Source organism: Ascaphus truei, chromosome 15 (genome assembly GCF_040206685.1).
Source record: "Ascaphus truei isolate aAscTru1 chromosome 15, aAscTru1.hap1, whole genome shotgun sequence".
Classification (NCBI taxonomy): domain Eukaryota; kingdom Metazoa; phylum Chordata; class Amphibia; order Anura; family Ascaphidae; genus Ascaphus; species Ascaphus truei.
This window is the reverse complement of record NC_134497.1, coordinates 32,207,965-32,230,701: the sequence shown is the minus strand read 5'-3', so window position 1 is coordinate 32,230,701 and position 22,737 is coordinate 32,207,965. Positions and strand designations below refer to the sequence as shown.

The following is a 22,737-nucleotide window of genomic DNA, read 5'->3' as shown; positions in this document are numbered from 1 at the left end:
GGGGCCATAGAGGGGTGAGGAGTTCCGAGCCGCACTGAGGCTCGCCTTCTGAAATCTGCGCGATTTCATGCCCATGCAGGCGAGCCAGCGGGGCGATCGGAGGCGGGGGGAGACTGAGAGGCGGGGCAGTGACGTCGCTCGGCCAATCGCCCGCGACGCACCGACGTCAACGTCACGGCGCTGACAACACGGCGCCGTGACGTTGACGCTGCTCCGCGCAGATTGGATGTTTTCAGCCGACAGCGTGCTGAAAAACAGCTTGGCTGTCAGCTGAAAAATCCAGCGCCTCCGCACGCCTGCGGACACTCGCGTGAGCCCCCTCTCAAGGCATCCTCATTGAGGATGCAGGGGCTCAGCACGGAGCGTCCGCACGGCTTAGCGCTGCCTGTCCTTCTATGGACTCAGCCTTAGAATAAACTTTTGGAGGGGGTGGTTTGTTTATTCCAGGATGCCGCTATCTCACATCTAACCGCAGTAAGAATAAAGGATATTAATTTCCCAGTCTGACGGTCAATTCCCGGTATTGGCCTTGCAAGTAGGAAGGTCAGCGGATCTATAGGTAATTCCAGGTCGATGACCTCTTTTACCAGATTATGGACCTTAGTCCAATATTTTACGATTTCCGGACATGTCCACCAGATGTGGGCCATGTCCCCTCTAAATCCGCAGCCTCTCCAGCATAGGTCTGACGCAAGGGGGTAAATTTTATTTAATCTCACAGGAGTAAGATACCAGTGATAGAGAATTTTGTAGATGTTCTCCGTGGTTGTGGTGCATATGGATGTTCCCGAGGCTGCCAACCAGATTTCGTCCCAAATCTCTTTATTGTGATATTCAAATCTGCTGCCCACTTGAGCATATAGTCGTTGTTTTGAGGGGCCACGGAGTTCTCTAATTTGGCATATATTTCAGAAATTAGTCCCTTTTGGTAGGTATTAGCTTTGCATAGCCGCTCAAATTTGGTGAGAGGGGGAAATTCTGGGGTAGGACATATTTTTTGGATAAAGTGTCGAATTTGTAAATATTTGAATGCATCCAGTTCTTTAATTTTATATTTAGCTCGTAATTCTTGGATAACTCAGGAGCCTCCCGAGGCTTAGGAGATCCGCAATCGCCCCGATCCCTCCTATTCTTAATTGTTCATAGAGCTTGGATCTACATCCCGGTGGGAATTTGGGGTTGTTGTATATGGGCGTGAGCTGTGGGCTGGATGAGCAGAGCCCAAATCTGGTCTTGTATTTCGACCGATCTATCTCCTCTGTCTAAGCTCCAGAGGCAGGCCTGCAGAGAAGGCATTCTAGCATACTGAGACTCTATTTCAATCCAGCAACATTGGGCCGGGTCAGTATTCCACATGACTGCTTGTTTCAATTGTGCAGCTATGTAGTATTTATGGATGTCTGGGACAGCCATACCCCCTCTTCCTCTTGATGCCAACAGAACCGATCTAGCCACTCTGGGTCTTTTGCCCTGCCAAATGAAGTTAAACATTCTGTTTTGTATGTTTTTTAGTTCAGTGCTAGGTACATGGACTGGGAGTGTCTGAAAAAAATATAATAATCTAGGGAGTATATTCATCTTAATAGATGTCATTCTCCCAATCCATGAAACCTGGTAACCTTCCCACCGATCTAAGTCTTTTTTGATTGTTTCCCAGAGAGCTGGGTAGTTATCTTGATATAAAGCTCGATAGTGCCTTGATATATTTACTCCCAGGTATTTAATATATGAAGAGCACCATCTATAGCTAAAATTCAGTTTGAGTAGTTTCACTCCAGAAATAGCCAATCAATTCTGTCGAATGCCTTCCCTGCATCTAGGCTCAGTAACATCGCTTTCGTGTTGGACATGTGGGCATGGTCGATTATATTTATTATTTTACGAATGAACCCCATCCTACCTAGACTAATTCAATCTGTTCGCAAGTATCTTGCTGTACAGTTTGAGGTTGTTGTTCAGCAACGATATGGGCCTATAGCTTCCGCACTGGGTCGGATCTTTCCCGTCCTTATGAATGATTGCCAAATTAGCTGAGGCCATTGAAGTTGCGATTGGATTCCCTTCCATAAATGAGTTGAACAGGTTTAACAAGTAGGTTGATAATATAGGTAGGAACTTCTTATAGTAGAAATTTGTGAAGCCGTCAGAGCCTGGCGCTTTAGATGTTTTTGATGCCTTGACTGCAGCTGTCAATTCCTCTAGTGTAATTTTTCCGTTCAGGATGGCATTTTCCTCCTCTGTTAGAGAGGGTAAATCACAATCTTCTAGATAGTCTACGATTGCCACTTGATCGGCAGAGTGTGAGTTAGCAGAACGAGTTCTTAGGTTATATAATTTAGTGTAAAATTGAGTAAATTCTTCTGCTATTTTTTTTTCATTGTAAGTTCTCACCAGACCTATTTTTGATCGCTGTGATTTGTGATCTCTTTTGTATGCCTGTTAGCTTGCTAGCAAGAAATCTGTTGGCTTTATTCCCCTTATCATAATACCTCTGACCTGTCCATTTAAGAGCTTTTTCTAAATTTTCTAGTTGGATATCCTTCAATTCGCTTCTATCAGCTGTCAGTAGTTTATACATTTTCCTTGAGGGGTTTGATTTATGTTGCTGCTCAAATGTTATAATTTTATCTGTAAGCTCTTTGATTAGTTTTATTTTGACTTTCTTCCTGTGGGATGCTATTGAGATAAGGCTACCTCGAATTGCCGCCTTATGGGCTTCCCACAGGATAGCTGGAGACTCGACCGTGCCAAGGTTCAGTCTAAAGTAATCCTTAAGGGCTATTTTGATCTCCGTTTCTACCTCTTTATTGTTAAGTAGGGAGTCATTTAGTTTCCAGCTATAGGAAATCGTTTTAACAAATGGGGTCGAGAGGTTCAAAAAGATAGGTGCGTGATCGGACCATGTAATCGGGCCTATGTCAGTGTTAGCAGCTGCTTGTAGGATGTTCTTGGTAGCAAGGAAGTACTCAATACGAGAATAGGTCTGGTGAGGGGCCGAGTAAAAGGTGTAGTCCCTTTGTCCCTGATGTTGTGCTCTCCAAATATCCAATAAAGAAAATTCCTTTATAATATCTTTAATTTTTTTTCCCAGTCTTAATGTTTGGGTTGAGTGCGGGCGTCCTGGGGTAGACGATTTGTCTTCGGCTGGGTTAAGTGCCATGTTTAAGTCTCCTGCTATTATTAGTGACGACAAGTAATCAGTGTCCACCTCCTCTAGTACTTTTTTTAGAAAGTTTGTCTGGTTCTCGTTGGGGTCAAAGAGGTTAATCAGGGCGACTGCGGATCCTGATAGTGAGCCATACACCACAATGAATCTACCCTCTGGGTCAGTTGTTATTTTTGTTAGATTGAATGGAGTGCCCTGACGGATCAGAATGGCAACTCCCCTTTTTTTACTACTAAATGATGAGTAATAACTCATAGGGAATGTGTTGTGGAAAGTTTTGGGTGGCTCATGAGATGTAAAGTGCGTCTCCTGGAGAAAAACAATGTCACCCTTTGATTTTTTCAATTCTTGGAGGGCAAGCCTCCTTTTCCTATTTTTCTGTAGGCCCTTTACATCTAGGGATACTAATTTGATTGTTCCTTGTTTAGCCATAATTTCCCTTTTCCCTATTGAGTATTAAGACCCTACCCTTCCCACTAGGGATGGTCTTAATGTAAGGCTCTGAAGGGGGCGACTCGCCTGTTGCGAGGATCAGTGGACTCTTCTTTGCTGTGACACTCAGGGGTGGCTATCCAGAGGGGTGCGGCTCCTTTTAACCTCCTAAATCCCCGAAAAAATGGCGCTAAACATTGAAAGCGCCCGTGGCGCCCAAACCGGCGGAAAACATTTCGCATCTGCCCACGATTTAAAAAATCGCGGGGAAACGGCCGCAGGAGGTTAAAGGCGGCCGCTACTGTATGTTATCTACACCTTGCCAATATGGACTAGTGCCATCCACATTGACAGCTCATGGTAGACTTGAGTGGTTCATTAGTTACCTAAGTATTATAGCTTGCTATACACCTTGACGAGTTACTAAAACTGTTGCCTACCTGGTCGTAGAAGACAGATACGCGATATACTGAATGTGAAGTTTTCTGTATACTGTCTCTGCAGTGTGTTCTTTCTTCAATTCGTCACTTTAAGGCTTTCGTAAGAAAAATACTAGAGGACAATCAGCACCAAGACTTTATTTTCTTGTGTCCACAACTCATTTTATTTATTGAGCATAGCTCATAATAAACTTTGTTTTAATTTACACATCATATACCTAGGCATCACATTAGGTACCTCTCCAGCCACTTACCTTGTCCTTATACAGTATAGAGGCTATCTATGAGCCAATTGCAGTCCCTTGAGTGCTCTCGTTCATTGGGGTTCTTTCCTCTTTAGTTCGCTATATTTTATTCACCACAGATTGTAGCACCAATAGACCACATACTGGTCTTTAGAGCTGTTGCGAGGGTTCCTCTTCCCTACCCCTTCCCCCCTTAGTACGCATGTTTTGCTAAACCCTTCATTTTTACAATGTAGTTCTACAGTTTACTTTCATCCTGAACTTTTTGTGATATGCTAACTTACCCCTCCTTCATGACTTTTTGTAAGACAGTTTGTGTAACGGTGACTTTTTTGTCTCGTCTAGTACAAAGACAAGCACCATTAATCCACCCATGCCAACACTGCAACGTTTCTTTTAGCAGTCAGGATTACCTCCTCAAACATCTGAAGTTCAAACACCCAAATGCGTATATGGAAAAGATGAGGACAGAACAATCTTGCAACATTTCTATAAATATGATAGAAAATGCATCTTTCAACCCATCAAGGCAATTAATAAACAATGTAACTGCTTCTCATTCCAAAAGATATATATTAGCTGCTGCCCCAGGGAAAGATCTTGGAGAAAGTGTGAAGAGTCAGACTTGGTTATCAGACAAGAAACTACAGAAGAGGACACAGACCGGCGAGAGACCGCATGTATGTGGGGAATGTGGGAAGGGATTTAGTCGGTTATCCCACCTAATCAGACACAAGAGGACACACACAGGGGAGAGACCGCATGTATGTGGGAAATGTGGGAAGGGATTTAGTCAGTTATCCCACCTGAACACACACAAAAGGACACACACGGGGGAGAGACCGCATATATGTGGGGAATGTGAGAAGGGATTTAGTGACTTATCCAGCCTGAATACACACATGAGGGGACACACAGGGGAGAGACCGCATGTATGTGGGGAATGTGGGAAGGGATTTAGTCATTTATTCAAACTGAACATACACAAAAGGATACACACAGGGGAGCGACCGCATGTATGTGGGGAATGTGGGAAGGGATTTAGTGTGTCATCCAGCTTGGACACACACAAGAGGACACACACAGGGGAGAGACCACATGTATGTGGGGAATGTGGAAAGGGATTTATTCGGTTAACCCACCTGAACACACACAAGAGGACACACACAGGGGAGAGACCGCATGTATGTGGGGAATGTGGGAAGGGATTTAGTGATTTATCCAGCCTGAGCACACACAAGAGGACACACACAGGCGAGAGACCGTATGTATGTGGGGAATGTGGGAAGGGATTTAGTCACTTATCCAGTCTGAAGAAACACACGAGGACACACACAGGCGAGAGACCGTATGTATGTGAGGAATGTGGGAAGGGATTTAGTGTGTCATCCAGCCTTGACTCACACAAGAGGACACACACAGGGGAGAGACCGCATGTATGTGGGGAATGTGGAAAGGGATTTAGTCGGTTATTCAACCTGGACATACACAAGAGGACACACACAGGCGAGAGACCGCATGTATGTGGGGAATGTGGGAAGGGATTTAGTCACTTATCCAGTCTGAAGAAACACACGAGGACACACACAGGGGAGAGACCGCATATATGTGGGGAATGTGGGAAGGGATTTAGTCAGTTCTCCCACCTGAACACACATAAGGGGACACACACATGGGAGAGACCGCATGTTTTGGGGGAATGTGGGAAGGGGATTAGTGTGGCATCCAGCCTGAACACACACAGGGGAGAGACCGCATGTGTGTGGGGAATGTGGGAAGGGATTTAGTGTGTCATCCAGCCTTGACACACACAGGGGAGAGACCGCATGTGTGTGGAATGTGGAAAGGGATTTAGCCGGTTACCCAGCCTGGACATACACAAGAGGACACACACAGGGGAGAGACTGCATGTATGTGGGGAATGTGGGAAGGGATTTAGTGATTTATCCTGCCTGATCAAACACAAGAGGACACACACAGGGGAGAGACCGCATGTATGTGGGGAATGTGGGAAGGGATTTAGTGTGTCATCCAACCTGAGGAGACACAAGAGGACAAACACATTGGAGAGACCTACCTCAAAAGCCAGGCATGTTTAGGGATAACCAGTGACTAAGAAGCTCACATATAAGTGCACATGTTTATCTCTGTTATGCTAAATCACAATGATAATTGAGTTTAGTTTATGGTGCATAAAACGAGCATTTTAAAAGGATAAAAGTTATAACATTTTAAATGCAGGTTATTTGTATCATTCTTATTGCTGTTTTATTTAAAGAAAAATGTTATTCTTAATAATTTATATTTTTATGCTGTTGGTTCTAATAAAATGTGCATTTCCCATTATGCTGAAGCAGTCTGTAGCCTCATTTGTTGTGAATCGGAATAGTTTTGCAGCAACCAATTTGCAGTCGGCATTAGGCCACAAACGAACCCACCGCCTACAGCCGCTTCTGATGTAAGTTTTATTACTGTTTTGGGTATTGGGTTAATTTAAGGGGTTTAGGGTAGGGGTTTTTAGGGTAAGTGCTTCGGGTAGGGGTTTTTAGGGTACAGGATTAAGGTGTGTGGTTTTAGGGTTAGAGGGGTTTGACGGCCTTCATAATTAAGGTGAAGAGACTGTAGGGGGGCACGGGACTGTGGGGCAGCACGGAACTTGAAGCCCCTCACTCACCTCTGGGTTTTGTTTGGGGCTAGTTCTGTTTTGGCGGGAAAGTGAGCTTTGTGTTACCAGGCAGATGTGGGACAGGTGTCAGGTGATTGGCTGAGGAGTAGGTGCTGGCAGGTGGGCAGAGTGATGTGATTGGGCAGGGTTGAGGGAGGGTGTGGCTAGGGAGTTTGGCTGGGACAATGAAAGATGTGGTATATAGAAATGGAGCAGAAGCAGATAGGGTAATTACCTGAGGTTAGGTGATGTTGGCTGCCCCTCTCCCCTCCTTATGTGTTATAATCAGTGCTCGACAAACCCGGTCGCCAACTCGCCAGCTGCGATCGGATATTGGCTCGTGGCCAGTAACCTTTCCCCTGCTCTGCAAAAAAAAAAAATCCTGTTCGAAAAAAAAAAAAAAATTGAAAAAAAAAAAATTTGAAAAAAAAAAATTGTAGCTGATTGGCTGTGACGCGGGATAGAGCTGCCAGGACTTCAAACAGCCCTTTCTGCATGGGTAAGTAATGGGGGGGGGGGGGGTTTGAGTGCGTGCGTTTCTGCTGCTGCTGCTCCTCCTCCTCCCCCCTCCCTCCTGTATAATTGTGTCAGCTCCTATAATTTACAATTTACTGATCCAGTCATGGAGGAGTTTGGACAGATGCTTCAGGTGGGGGGAATTTAATGCACTTTAAATATTTATATACTGTATTCACTGATACATCCTTCCCCCCCCCCCCCTCCGGTGTTCCCGCTGCCCGCGCGGGTTACATGCTGTAGTGGCCGGGGTGTTTCTTCCCCCCCCTCCTCCGGTGTTCCCTTCCCCCCCCCTCCGGTGATCCCGCTGCCCGCGCGGGTCACATGCTGTAGTGGCCGGGGTGTTTCTTCCCCCCTCCTCCTCCGGTGTTCCCTTCCCCCCCCCCCCCCCCCTCCGGTGATCCCGCTGCCCGCGCGGGTCACATGCTGTAGTGGCCGGGGTGTTTCTTCCCCCCCCCCCCCTCCCGTGATCCCGCTGCCCGCGCGGGTCACATGCTGTAGTGGCCGGGGTGTTTCTTCCCCCCCCCCCCCCCCTCCGGTGATCCCGCTGCCCGCGCGGGTCACATGCTGTAGTGGCCGGGGTGTTTCTTCCCCCCCTCCTCTCCTGTGTTCCCGCTGCCCGCGCGGGTCTGAGGATATTGCAGTTGCCGGTGATTCTGTCCCCTATGTGCTCCCACTGCTCGCGCGGGGCGGGAGGAAGTAGCGGGGTGTTTCTCCCCCCCCCCCCCTCTCTCTCCCCTCCGGCGCACGTCCCTTCCCGTGTGTGTGTATGGGTATGAGAGAGAGATTGTGTGTGTGTGTGTGTGTGTGTGTGTGTGTGTGTGTGTGTGTGTGTGTGTGTGAGATTGAGAGTGTGTGTGTGTGTGTGTATGGGAGAGATTGAGTGTTTGTGTGTGGGAGAGAGAGAATGTGTGTGTGCAGGACACCAGAGGTAACCCCCCAGTCAGTCACCCCCCCTCCACCAGTCAGTCACCCCACCCCCCACTCAGTCAGTCACCCCCACCCAGCCACCCAGTCAGTCACCCCACCCAGTCACCCAGTCAGTCACCCCACCCCCCCACACAGTCACCCCACCCCCCACCCAGTCAGTCAAAAGTCCCCCAGTCAGTCATAGTGTCAGTCATATGACCACCCCCCCACCCAGTCAATCATCCCACACAGTCAGTCACCCCACCCCCCCACCCCATCACCCAGTCAGTCAAAAGTCACCCAGTCAGTCAGTCATCCCACCCCCCCAGTCAGTCAGTTGCCCCCCCGTCAGTCAGTTACCCCCCGTCTCTCCCCCTTCTCTGTCTCTCCCCCTTCTCTGTCTCTCCCCCCTTCTCTGTCTCTCCCCCCTTCTCTGTCTCTCCCTCCTCTCTGTCTCTCTCTCCCCCCTCTCTGTCTCTCTCTCCCCCCCTCTGTCTCTCTCTCCCCCCCTCTGTCTCTCTCTCCCCCCCTCTGTCTCTCTCTCCCCCCCTCTGTCTCTCTCTCCCCCCCTCTGTCTCTCTCTCCCCCCCTCTGTCTCTCTCTCCCCCCCTCTGTCTCTCTCTCCCCCCCTCTGTCTCTCTCTCCCCCCCTCTGTCTCTCCCCCCCTCTGTCTCTCCCCCTCTCTGTCTCTCCCCCTCTCTGTCTCTCCCCTCTCTGTCTCTCCCCTCTCTGTCTCTCCCCTCTCTGTCTCTCCCCTCTCTGTCTCTCCCCTCTCCGTCTCTCTCCCCTCTCCGTCTCTCTCCCCTCTCCGTCTCTCTCCCCCTCTCCGTCTCTCTCCCCTCTCCGTCTCTCCCCCCTTCTCTGTCTCTCCCCCCTTCTCTGTCTCTCCCCCCCTCTCTCTCTCCCCCCCTCTCTCTCTCCCCCCCTCTCTCTCTCCCCCCCTCTCTCTCTCCCCCCCTCTCTGTCTCTCCCCCCCCTCTCTGTCTCTCCTCCCCTCTCTGTCTGTCTCTCCTCCCCTCTCTGTCTCTCTCTCCCCCCCTCTCTGTTTCTCTCTCCCCCCTCTCTGTCTCTCTGTCTCTCCCCTCTGTCTCTCCCCTCTCTGTCTCTCTCCCCTCTCTGTCTCTCTGTCTCTCTCCCCTCTTTGTCTCTCTGTCTCTCTCCCCTCTCTGTCTCTCTGTCTCTGTCTCACACTCTCTCTGTCTCACACTCTCGATCTGGATATCTTATTTACCCTGTATATCTTAACTGCCCTATACTACACCGAAATAACCTATACTGCTTTCTTCCAGATCTGATTCAAGCTTCACACGGGAGACATCGGAATCCCCCCTAACCCAGAAGACAGGTAGGGAGCATCTCTCCTCCAATGTATAACATTGCGGGAATGAGGTACCTGGACATTGAGGGTCTGCGGATCAGGTAAGATCCCAGGCGGGATTGCTGCTTTAAATATTGTGAAGCGGGGGCATCCAGACACTGGTTAAGGGGTTCAGGAAACTAGTCATTCACATCTGGCTTTTTTTTCTAGATCCGACATTTATACACACATACACACACACACACACACACACACACACACACACACACACACACACACACACACACACACACACACACACACACACACACACACGTACACACGTACACACGTACACACGTACACACACACACACACACACACACGTACACACACACACACACACGTACACACACACACACACACGTACACGTAACAAGGACCAATTGTAGTATAATGTAATACAATAAATAAACTTATGTCAAAAACTAATGTTCTTACTAGGTATTTATTCAATTTATGTATTTTTTTTAAAGCGGGGGCGGGACTAGGGGGGGGGGTTGGGGGCGGGACTAGGTGGCGAGTAGATTTTTTGGTTCGGCGAGTAGATTTTTGGGTGATTTGTCAAGCACTGGTTATAATGATAACACCTATATATACTGTATATAGTGTTTTATGCTGTCGCAGTATGGCGACAGTGGGTTAAAGTGCTAATGCTGTTTTGCATCATTCTGTGGTTATTGATCATTTTACACTGACTGGGGCCAGGGTAGAATTGGGCAGTGGGTCTGTCCAACACAGAATCATGAAAAAAACTTACTTTTAAAAATTTGGTTTCCCCTTCTCCCAGGGTTAAGCTCACCCAACCCCACTTTTTAAACTAGAAGGTTTTTTCATGTTTCTGTGTTGGACAGACCCACTGCGATCAATCGCCCTCCAGCAAAGGTAAATGAGAATTTTCACAGTTTAGTGTTAAGACCTGCTTTACTGGTGATGCCGTGATGTGGCAGCAGGCTTATAACGCCTTACCCAAAGGGTTTAACTAAATAAACCCTTCTCACGAGAATTCTAATGAAGTATTTAAATATACACAGCTCAACCCCGTTATAGTGTGATCCGCTACAACGCGTATTCTGAGGCCAGAGTCACGTGTGTTATGAATAACCCAGATAGCTTCAACTCATTCCTGTTACAAGCACAACAAGTTCTTTGTCTTTTCTTCACTTTATTGGGGAAAGCATAGATACACAAAGGCACTTGTGGATGATGGTGTTGTGAGAGAATGTCTCTATAGTGAGTGTGCTTGATAGTAGGGAAAGGTGAAAAGGATAAAACCTTGCCAGTATAGAGGTAACAGAACGTACTCACTCAGCCAATGTTGGAAGTAAAAGGAAGTGTGAGGGAATTCTGGGTAACAGGAATAGTCTTCGGACAGACTATCTGGAAACAAACAAGAGGGGAGGGCAGAATAGCCCATTCTGAGAAGAATCTCAGAGGTTGCTGTAGCAACTCACTGGCTACCTGCTCACAGGCAGAAAGGGCAACATATTGATACATCACACAGGCACGGTGTGTGTATGTGGAGCAAATGCATGCAGCTGAACTTAAGGAGCTGACAAGCAGAAGGGGGGTCAGGCAGAAATGTGATTCTTGTGCCATGATACTCCCCGTCTGGTATCTGGAGATACCACTATATAACTGAAATATGTGGAACATGTGTAATGCATAACAAAGATAACATCACATTCTCAAACAATGCAAGAGTCCATGTCCACATAGCGATGTGACACCGGCCGGTATCACTGGTTTCAAAGTCTCTTGGCCAAGGATGCAGGGTGGATGCACAGCTCCAGGTTAGCTGGTTGCACCACAATTTCTTTGTGTAAAAGTCTCTGGCGCTGTTTTCTTTTAGCTTTGTGAGAGAACAGTCCTTTTGTCTCTGTAATTTTACCTTGTAGGTATGCCAGTCGTGGTAGCCTGTCACTCTTATCACCTGGCGTTTGGCAGAAAGAGATGGCTTTTGGCTCCTTGCGGAAGCAGAACAACAGTCCTGGAAGACTGGTTGTCGAGTCTAGTCCAGTAAAGAGGGCGTCGTTCAGGGAGACTCCCTGGAGCTGAGCGCTGGGGCTGAAGACTACCCGGATTTGATCGGGTTCCTGAGGTTAGTAGACCCCAGATGATTGGAGGTACCAGCATTCTTCAACTTCCTTCTTTAGAAGTGCTGGCTCTGCGTGGCCGGTAAGGAATATCTTCTGGATGAAGACCACAAAGTTGTTTTTGGTCTCCGGTTTCCTTTGTAGGTCGCAGCGGTGCGAAGTGAACCTAGAGATGGCATGTTCTCCATTGTTGGGGAGGCGCCTTCTTGGTGAACGGAATGGTAGTGGGTTCACCCAACTGCCCGGTCCGTCTTAGACGAGCTCCTTGACCGTTAACCTCAGGAATCCTCTATCTTCCATCGATGGTTTTTGCTTGTCGTCCCTTGTGGTCTGGAACGTTGTGCACCGTAAGTCATTGGTGCATTCCTCTTGCACGAGAACTTCTCCACGTAGTTTGGTGAAACGCTTTTGTGTCTCTTTGTTAACTGCCGTCAGCAGGTTATTTTCTCCCTGGACATGATGAAGAACAGTCTCTTTTGTCCTTGTAAACTCTTTTGTGAAATGTCTCTGCAACTGTCTCCTTTTACGTGTGTGAAAGAACAGTCTCTTTGCCCCTGTGGTTTCACCTGCAGGGTGCAATCCTTTGCGGCTATTCCAGCCGTGGCAGCTGGGTGCTTTGTTGCTTGATATTCTATGGAGAGGAATGGCTGTACGTCTCAGCTGTGTCATTGCTCTCAGGAGGACTGTCTGATTGTTTCTTTTCTTTTGGGAGATCCTTTTGTCGGTCACCTTCAAGAGGTTACTTTCTTCCTTCGGTGGAGTCGACTTGTCATCCTTGGTTGTCTGAACCACTAAACATCCTAGGCCATTGTCACATCCCCCTGATGTGAGGATGTTTTTGTTGATATCAGGGGTATGACCTTGTCTCGTCTCTTCACTTTGCCCTCCTATCACTTGGAGATGGCCAAGACATGGTTCAGAGAGGGATGTGTCCACATTCTGTTATCACCGTTCTGCGGGCCTCAACATAGTCTTGTCTGTGCCCTTTGTCAGTGCACACGTTGCCCACTATCACCCATCTTAGGTCAAGTTTTTGGGCGTATGGTGCGTTGTGGGGTCTGTTACGCCGTTTATGGACTTTATGTACCCTCAAGATGTCCCTACCGAGCAGCAGCAAGATCTTGGCTCCTTGTTCTACCGGCGGGATGTAGTTGGCTATTCCTCTGAGGTGCGGGTTATGGCGTGCCACGTCTGGTGTGGGAATCTCGTCCCTGTTTGCGGCCATGTGGTTGCAATCGATGAGTGTGGGGAGAGCTATCTTCACTCTGTTACCCACTGAGAGTATGACGTTACCGCTTGCTCTTCTCCCTGTTGTCTCAGTTGACCCTGCACAGGTTCTGAGGGTGTAGGGTGAGGCATTGTCTTGTAGGTTGAATAAGTTGAAGAATTCCGTCTTCGCCAATGATCTGTTACTTTGATCGTCGAGGATTGCATACATCCGAATAGCCCTTTCAGGTTGTCCCTGGGGGTGCACTGCGACAAGGCATATTTTAGAGCAGGACATTTTGTCACTTCCTTTTCTGCAAACCTCGGTGCACTGAGATGTGACAGGTGTTGGCACTCCTTCTCCTTCCTCCCCGCCATGCTCCGCTACGGAGGATGGGTTGTTGCGTTGGTGGAGTGTCAGCACCTCTGGATGTCGAGATGTTACATGCTTGTCACTTTTGCATACTACACATTTGATGTCTTCTTTACAGTCTCTGGCTAGGTGAGTCGTGGAATTGCAGCACCTGAAGCAAACTCCGAATTCTCCGAGTAACTTCTTGCGTTCCTCTAGGGACTTCATCCTGAACCCAAGGCACATGTTAAGTGGGGGTGGCTTCTTGTGTATGGGACATTCCCTGTTTGGGTCCCTTGGTTTCTCGTTTCCTGCGACCGACTGATCGGGAGTAGTTTGGGTCGTTTGGGACACGTCCATCCTGTGGACCGAGATGGGTGTTTGAGTGGTTCCGTATCTCGCCACTGGTCTCTCATTCCTCAGGTTGCTTGCACTGTGTGTGGGTTGCGCACCCAAGATGATCGTTCCTTGTCCTTGCCCCTTCGTGGATGAAGCTCAAGAAGAATGAGAATGGGGGGAAGGCGACTTGCTTCTCCCTTTTGTATTTGGAGCCTTGTGAAATCCACCTTTCTTGGAGGTTGTAGAGTAGCTTCTTCAAGATGGGTCTCACTCCGCGAGCTGAGTCTAGGACGTTGAGACCTGTTAAGGAATGGTCTTTTTTCTTGCAAACTCCAGCTCTTGCAGCAGGTCCCTGAGCTCTCGTAACTTCGAGTAGTCTTTAGTTGTGATCCTGGGAAAGCTGTCGACTCTTTTGAAGAGCAAATCTTTGACTGCTTCGGGGCTACCGTAGCACTCTTCTAGCCTTTCCCATACTAGGTCAAGACCTACTTGGGGGTGGTTCGCATTCGCTGCCCCGAGTTTCTTCACGTGTTCCATGGATTCTTTTCCCAGCCATTTGGCTAGCAGTCTGAGTTCTTCCCTAGCTGAGACACCCAGGCTCTTGATTGCGTCTTTGAACGTGTACTTCCACATTAGGTAGTTCTCGGGATGGTCGTCAAAGTTGGTTAATCCTGTTTGCACCAGGTCACGCCGGATTATGTACTTGGCCATTTTTGTCAGGCCTGAGGCATCGGCGTGTTGGTCACGTTCTGAGGTAGTTGCTGGGAGGGTCCATACGGTCGCCTCTTTCTGTTACGCCGATGCTCGCCACAAACCGGGACCGGACCGCGGGGCTGAGGTGGGGTTATATAATCACGACCTTAGTCCGTGCAGACTGATCCGGAGTGCGCAGTTCGTAGTCGTACATCGCAGGGTCAGGATTGGAGAAGGCAGCATCGTCGTTATTAAAGCCAAAGTCGGGGTAGGAGAAGACAGGACAATCGATGGCCGAAGCAGGGTCAGGATAGAAGACATCCGGGTGGTCGTAGTCGTAGCAAGGAATCGGCAACAGGCAGACAGAAGTTCCCTGCTTCAGCTTAGGAGCGTGTGCGCGGGAGTGGCCTCTGCGCGAGGAGCGGCCTCGGCCCATGACGCCGGTCTCAGCAGGGGGAGACAGCAGGCTGGCCGAAGTACACCGCAGGGCAGCGTCGGGGAAACCAACGCTTCAGCGCAGAAGTCCAAGGCAGGCCACTGCATAGAGATAGCAGCAGGCCGCAGGAAACTAGGGGTAGCCACTGCTAGGAGTGAATGCAGCAGGTACCAGGAAATAGGGGTAACCACTGCTAGGAGTGAATGCAGCAGGTACCAGTGCTGGCAACAACGCTTCAGCACAGGAGACAGGAACAGGCCTCTGGATACTCAGGAACTTGGAAGGTAAGAACGCTAGGAGAGAGGCCTGGGGCGGTTTGTGGCAGAGACAGTAACGTCCCAGGTAGGAGTTATGCTCGGCACTGGTTCAGTGCCAACGCCCAGGATATAAAGGGCGGAGATCCAATCACAGGAGGAGGGTGTGTGAGTATTCCTCCAATGCTGAAGCACAGGGCAGAAGCTGCAATGAGAAGCAGCACATGTGCCATAGATTGCCAGAGGAAGCTTGCAACTGCATAGGTCTGCAAGGCTATAGTCAAAGCCAGTAGTGGATTCCTTACAGTACCCCCCCCCTTCAGGTGAGACCTCCGGACGAACAGGAACCATCACAGATTTGGGGGACATGGAATTGTTCCTAAACCTCCTTAGGCGAGAGGTGGCGTTGAAAGCCCATAGTTTGTTGGGATTCCTTACAGTACCCCCACCATTGGGTGAGTGTCACGACCTGGGAGTCACGCCGCCATCGGCGTGCTCCTCACTTACCCGCGGCTCCATCAGACTCCCCCGCGCCTCGCAGCGACCTTTCCTCCACGATGCCGGTCGCCATCTTGCCTAGGCGCGCGCACGCACGCCAGCACTTCCCTTCTACTGTCGGCTCTGGGCGTGTGCCCGGTCACGCACTCGCAGGAATGGCCACACGGGGGTGCGCCCACATGGAGGAACGTCAGCCTCTTAAAGGCATATTGCCCATTTGTAATGCTGCAATCAAATACCTCCATTCGCCTGCTCCCTCCCCCAGGAGTTCCTCTGGACCTATCCCTGACTCAGTTTGGTCCATTCACACACCCCCACCTTGCTACTCAGCCATTGGACCCTCTTGCCTATATATACCCTGCAGCTTCATTAACTCATCGGCTGAGCATAGAACCAGTTGTTCTCATCACTCTCTGCCTCCCTAGTCCTGTCTTGTTCTGTCTTGTTTTGCAGTCTTCCTCGTGTACCGAACCGGCTTCCGCTACGTCTACCCGCACCTCTGGCATCCCGAACTCGGCATACGGCAACACGACTCTCCGCACCTCTGGCATTCCGATCCTGGCTAACGGTAAACGATTACGTCACTCTCTCTAACCCCGGACTTGGCATACAGCACCCTCTACCATCCGTACCTCTCCTACCCCGATCCGGAATCCCAGACCACTCTACTCTCAAGATGTGCCCTCGTGGCTGTGGGTGGCGTTCTAACCTTTCCCACCTCAGCACCGCGGTCCCGTCTCGTTTGTGGTGAGCACATCCTGACAGTGAGAAGCCTGGGTGGACAGGAACATTCATAGGTCCGGGAGACATTGAGTTGTTCCTGAAGTGTCTCCGGCGAGAATTAGGTCCACAGTCCAGGTGTACATTGGCGAGTGCCATAAAAGACAGCGGTGGCACTGCAGTTCTTGGTACATGGACAATGGGACCTGAGGGCTCCGGAATGGGAACATCAGAAGGGCAGTAGCCAGGTGTCCGGTGCATAGTAATAGTCCAAGAGTACGGGACACAGGACACAGATTGTCGGACAAAAATGGCAGAGGGACCTTCAGAGAAGGCAATGTCTTTGGTGAAATCAGCACGGAGGAAGTTGCGAGAGTCTTTAGCTTCCAAGGAATTCCGGGTGATGGTTAGCGAGGGAATGGGGCGGGAGGGTTCACTACACACTATTGTAGCGGTATTTTTGATACAAAGCAGGGTTGCGATCCCAAGCAATTTGCGAGAGTCTGTAGCAGTGTGTATGCAACTCATGGTACTGGCAGTTGAAGGATCCGCTTCCTTTAGTTTGTGATCTTTAGAGAGAATCAACTCCGAAATTGTGGCCTTGGCGAAGGACATAATAAGCATGTCTATACCCATAGGGTAACCATAGAGAACAGGGACGGACGCTTCAGGTAAAGCGACGAGGTCCAGTAAGGGTGTCTTCGTCTTAGAGAAAGGCCAAATGCCATCCAGAAAGGGCACTTTAGGCACCGCACAGAGACCTGCGAGTAAGGAGTCTGTTTGAAAGGTGAGAAAACAGATTTTATCCAAAAAAAACAGGCAGGCGGTTAAGCGGTGCATCAGCCTTAGGAATAATAGTCTTGAGGTTAACGCTGGGTACCTCCAACACAGAGAAAGAAAACAGAGAACTAGAGCTTGGCTTAGGAGTGGAGTCCCAGGTACCCAGGTCTCGCATGATACTATGGGAGAAGCAATGCTAAATATTACTGTTTTAAACATAGGGTTCTTAACATCGGTAGCTCCAGGCACCTTCTTGAGAGGTAACCCTAGTTTTGGGACAAGACAGTCAATAGCAAGTACCCCAACTATTGTGGAAGACACAGGGAGATATAAGTCCATCTTCAAGACGGGGTCTTTTGAAAAAAGGGACACAGCGGGTATTACTGAAAGTTCCAAATGCGATACCCCTGAGTTCGTGGTAGTAGACATAAAGCCAGTAGTGGATACCCTGAATACTGTGGGCGAATCAGCGTGAAACAGTAATATTAAAGGAGTGGGCATCCCAGACTTAAAGTCATTTTTAATTATCCCGAAGGCTGTGGCATGATCCGTGAAAGAAACTCTGGTAGACTCTCCAATAGAAACAAGGGACATCTTGCTAGTCACTGAAGTGGGTGATTGAGAACCAGCAGGAACTGAACTAGCTACTGTAATGAAATCAGATAGCATTGCGCTTGTTTCAGAATTGGATCCCTGAGAATCCCTAGTGAGGGCATCAGACTCCATGGGAAACTCAGTGACAGGGGTCTTGGAACCAATTAAAGGAATTGCAGGTATCACAGACTTAATAGGAGAAATACCTTGCAAAACAGAAATTTTAGTAAAGGTGATAGGCATAACAGATAGGAAAAACAGAAGTAAGCTAGAGAAGGTTGCTTCTACAACAGAAGATTTGGCAGCGGCAGAGCTTAACTCAGCGGCTGCTGGAGAACTTTTAGCTGCAGTGAGAAGGGACTGTAGGTTTACAAAATCAGGAATAAGGGAAGTTTCAAACTTGAAAAGCTGATCCTCCAAATAGGAGGGCCCTGAGTGTAATTGTACTAGTGGAGCAACAGCAGATACGCTGATCTCAGAAGGGGTCACTTGTTCGCTTTAAACCCTAGGATTTGAGAAGAGGAGAACACAGACAGTGCAAATGGGGCAACCACGACTGTGCTGGTCTCTGAAGTGGGTATTTGGGAAAGAGTGTCTGGGACATCAGAAACGACAACAGATTCCACGAAAAGGGGTCTATGCTCAGAAGCAGGGGTCTCAGCTCTCTGAGTGACAGACGGGGTCAGCGAAATACCTAGGAGTATGGATTCTGCGAACAGGTTTAGAGAAACAAACGGCTCCAGAATACTTTTAACTGGAGCCAGTATTATTGCCGAATGTTCAGGGGGCATAGCCCCGAGAATTTTAGCCGAGTCAGGGGACATAAGGGATTCATCCTCTGAGGCTAAGGAGGTGTCCTTGACCGACGGACTACAGGGATTTACCAAGGGAGGTTCATAGGGCTGACCTGTAGGGGTTAACATAGGAAAAACCTCAAGGGTTAAATTACTCTGTACCTGAGAATCAGAGAAATAGAAGCTAGTCTCCGAGAGTGGGGTCATAGGGGGTTCTGCCTCTTGCCCTAGGGACCTAACATTAGCCTGCGGAATACTAGGGTTAGCAGTAGGGACCTCACAGAGCAGACTAGCAGGGGTTAAAACAGAAAAAACCTCGGGAACAGAGCTTAGAATTTTTGGGTTAGAAAAAGAGGGCAAACAGGATTCATTCTCTGGTGCTAGGGAAGACACACTGATTTGGGGAATGCAGGGATTTACAATGGGGGACTCATTGGCCTGACTAGCAGGGGTTAAGACCGGAATAACCTCGAGGACAGAACATAGGGAGGTTAACTCAGGATTAGGGAGCGTGGCAGCTTCTTCCTTAGCGGGCAGCGACAGAGAGATGGTTTGGCCATTCTTAGGAGAGGGAGGTACCCCCACAGGTTTAGCAACAGGACTGGCAGCATAGGGGATCTGCTAAGCAGCAGCGTAGCTGGCAAGGAGGTGGTCCTTTTCTTTTATGCAAATGTCAAGTGTTAAGGAAAGTACATGGAGTGTATCTTGAGACTGAGCCAACATGAGGAGGGCGCCCTGTTGTACTAGATGAATGTCCAGTGATGAGGCCAGGGCATAGAGTGCCTCTTGGGCGTCGGCCAGTACCATAGGGTACACGTTATCCCAGGTTAAAGGGGAATCAGGGGAGCGAATACAATCGGCTAGAGACTGTTTTAAGTTCTGGATGCAGCAAGCCTTAATAAAGAGATCACAACGGCATTGTCTTTGCAAAGGGGTTAAACCTTCATACGTAAACAGGTCTTCAATCAGGGCTATTATTTCACACAGATACTGGCCTTCATAGTGGGACTGGTACGCAGGCCGGGACATAACTTCAGTTGGAAAATTGCCAACCCCCGCCACGGCGCGATCCGGTTTTTGTTGGCCGAGATTACTGTTACGCCGATGCTCGCCACAAACCAGGACCGGACCGCGGGGCTGAGGTGGGGTTATATAATCACCGACCTTAGTCTGCGCAGACTGATCCTGAGTGCGCAGTTCGTAGTCGTACATCGCAGGGTCAGGATTGGAGAAGGCAGCATCGTTGTTATTGAAGCCAAAGTCGGGGTAGGAGAAGACAGGACAATCGATGGCCGAAGCAGGGTCAGGATAGAAGACATCCGGGTGGTCGTAGTCATAGCAAGGAATCAGCAACAGGCAGACAGGAGTTCCCTGTTCAGCTTAGGAGCGTGAGCGCGGGAGTGGCCTCTGCGCGAGGAGCGGCCTCGGCCCATGACGCTGGTCTCAGCAGGGGGAGACAGAAGGCTGGCCGAAGTACACCGCAAGGCAGCGTCGGGGAAACCAACGCTTCAGCGCAGAAGTCCAAGGCAGGCCACTGCATAGAGATAGCAGCAGGCCACAGGAAACTAGGGGTAGCCTCTGCTAGGAGTGAATGCAGCAGGTACCAGGAAATAGGGGTAACCACTGCTAGGAGTGAATGCAGCAGGTACCAGTGCTGGCAACAACGCTTCAGCACAGGAGACAGGAACAGGCCTCTGGATACTCAGGAACTTGGAAGGTAAGAACGCTAGGAGAGAGGCCTGGGGCGGTTTATGGCAGAGACAGTAACGTCCCAGGTAGGAGTTATGCTCGGCACTGGTTCAGTGCCAACGCCCAGGATATAAAGGGCGGAGATCCAATCACAGGAGGAGGGTGTGTGAGTATTCCTCCAATGCTGAAGCACAGGGCAGAAGCTGCAATGAGAAGCAGCACATGTGCCATAGATTGCCAGAGGAAGCTTGCAACTGCATAGGTCTGCAAGGCTATAGTCAAAGCCAGTAGTGGATTCCTTACACTTTCTTGGCGTGGACGCGTGATGACTGCTGGTCCTTGTGAGGGGCTGTTTTTCCGTGTTGGTGTACCTGGATTGCGAGCCTGTTTAGTGCATACGTGTGCGCACTGGCGTGTGGATCACTGTCGCGGCTGTGGCTGTCCCAGGTAGCATGCACCCTTAAAGGAACAGCATCTTCTCCATGTGAACCTAGCAAGTCTTCGGTGTCTGTTGAGTCACTCCCTTCGGGTCGAGATGGTGCGCTAGTGTTTACACTGAAGAGGCTCCTTACGTAGTCTTCAGTGCGTTGGATTGGATCATCTGAGGCTATCCGTCTGTACAGTTGCTCCCCGCCGTCCTGTCTCGCAGCTGCTTCTAAGACTTCGGCTTGGGCTATGGCGGCAGCAGCTTCCCTTTCTTGATTTAGGGCCTCTAGGTTAATATCCACCTCTGTCTTTTTCCATGCAGCGGCGGCAGCGGTGGCAGTGGCTGCAGCGGCTGTCTGCTCCTCCTCTTCTATGCGGGCCCTTTCTAGTTTCATGGCTGCCTCTTTCTGAGCGTATGTGGCCCTGGCACGTCCCGCCTCTGTGGTGGCTCGCGCCTTGGTGGCGTTTGCGCTTTCGCTAGACACGTGAGATTGCGCTGATCTTGCTGACCGTGACAAGTGCCTGGATGTGCTGGAACGCTGCGATGCCGTCTCCTGCAAAAGGTCTTTTCTCTTATTCTCAGCTTCCGTGATGGCGGTTTGCACGATGCCATCACGTTCTAGGTCAATCGCCTTTTGCAGGTCGCGTTCTCGTATGCTATCTTCCGTGTTAGTTCTTGTTAGGTGAAATATGCCTGTGACAGTGCTTGGTAGCCGGAGTGATCTACCTTCAATTGAGTTATTGCCTGCTCGAGCTGTTGTACATAATTGCCAGCATCGGCGACATTGCGTATCCCAAGTGTGGTTGTTTCCCAGGCCAACTCTAGTTTAGCATGGTGCGCTTCAATGTCAGTCTCATATTTTTCGCGGGCCTTTTGTGTCAGTGTGACTGTCCGTTTAGGCCTTGCGTCTGCCTGCACCTGTTGCAGTTGCGCAGCGGTCTCTGTGTCTGAGTGGTCACTCTCCTGCGTGATGTCTGGTGAGGATCTGAGTTCTGCCATGCTGTTGGTGTGTGTAGGCCTTTAGCCTGTGCGTGTGACGTGCGGTCTTTTACCTGCGTCAGCGATGGGCGACTGTCTCAGATGATGCCGAGCGGTGTCCTTCAGCGTAGGGGCAGGCATCCGCTGGCGTGGCCCTTGGTGGCACTGGCCGTGGGGACGTGCGCAGGGTTAAGTGAGATGGTAATCCCTCACTGTGAAGCTGTGCAGAGGGTGGACTCAAAGACGGAAAAGAGCAATCAAGGTTCTGTTTGACTGCAGTGCTGGAGCCTTGTTGGTTGCAGGCTGTGTGCAGTGTAAGCTGTGAAACAGACAATGCTGATAGTTTCTTTGCCTGTGTAGCAGTCAACCAAAAACAGTCACAGAACCCCCCTAACATACCCCCCAACCGTAGGACTGAACACTATCAGATATTACTTTAAAGTGGAAGGGAATTACAGCTTCCAGGTTTTATGGACAACACGCCTCAACACCTCCTAGGATAATCCATGAAAACGTCCTGCACTTGCTCTGTCCGGGAACACTGTTCAATCAAATCTACTGCATGAGGTCTTTTTCAGCAACCATACAGACAGAGCAAGTGTACTTGCAGGACGTTTTCTCCTGCTATGGAGCAACTCAACAACGGAGCATAACGGGAGAACTTCACAGTGCAATGGCTGACCCGTGGTGTCGGCTTCCCAGCACCATGCTCCGGGTAAGTCCTGCTTGGAGGTGTCGCCGGGTCCCCTGATCGCGGCCGCCATTTTTAATTAATTTTTTATAATTATTGTTTTGCGATCCCGGTTATAATGCGGTCGTACCGGGTGGACCCCGAGGACCGCGTTATTATGGGGTTCAGCTGTATTTTCTCACATTGGATGTAGCATTGGGCATTTCTGACTTTTGTTGTATACATTTGGCCACGCTCAGTAGCACTCCTTTTGACATTATAGATATATATATATACATAAATATAGAAAGAAAAAACAAACAGGCGCACACCTAGTGCATTACCGTATTAAAATTGTAATTGAATAGAGCGGCCAGCCAGCGATGCCCGGCCGCATCGAGTTTGGCGGAGGTCATGATGTGGGTGAGAGGATTATTGTCGGTCAGCACCTCGAACGACACACCGTACAAGTAATCCCGAA

General features: G+C 49.5%; 2 protein-coding genes across 2 annotated transcripts in view; both read left to right on the top strand.

The window, feature by feature from the left end:
• The window catches only part of LOC142466773 (uncharacterized), a 54,759-nt gene extending 48,147 nt beyond the window's left edge, over positions 1-6,612 (top strand). The window contains exon 3 of the mRNA XM_075572173.1: positions 4,629-6,612. Coding sequence (XP_075428288.1) covers positions 4,736-6,070 — 1,335 coding nt within the window. The 5' untranslated portion in view covers positions 4,629-4,735 and the 3' untranslated portion in view covers positions 6,071-6,612. The remainder of the gene's footprint in view (positions 1-4,628) is intronic.
• Positions 1-22,737, top strand: part of LOC142466770 (uncharacterized) — a 616,011-nt gene that overhangs the window by 60,905 nt on the left and 532,369 nt on the right. The gene's annotated exons all lie outside the window — the stretch shown is intronic.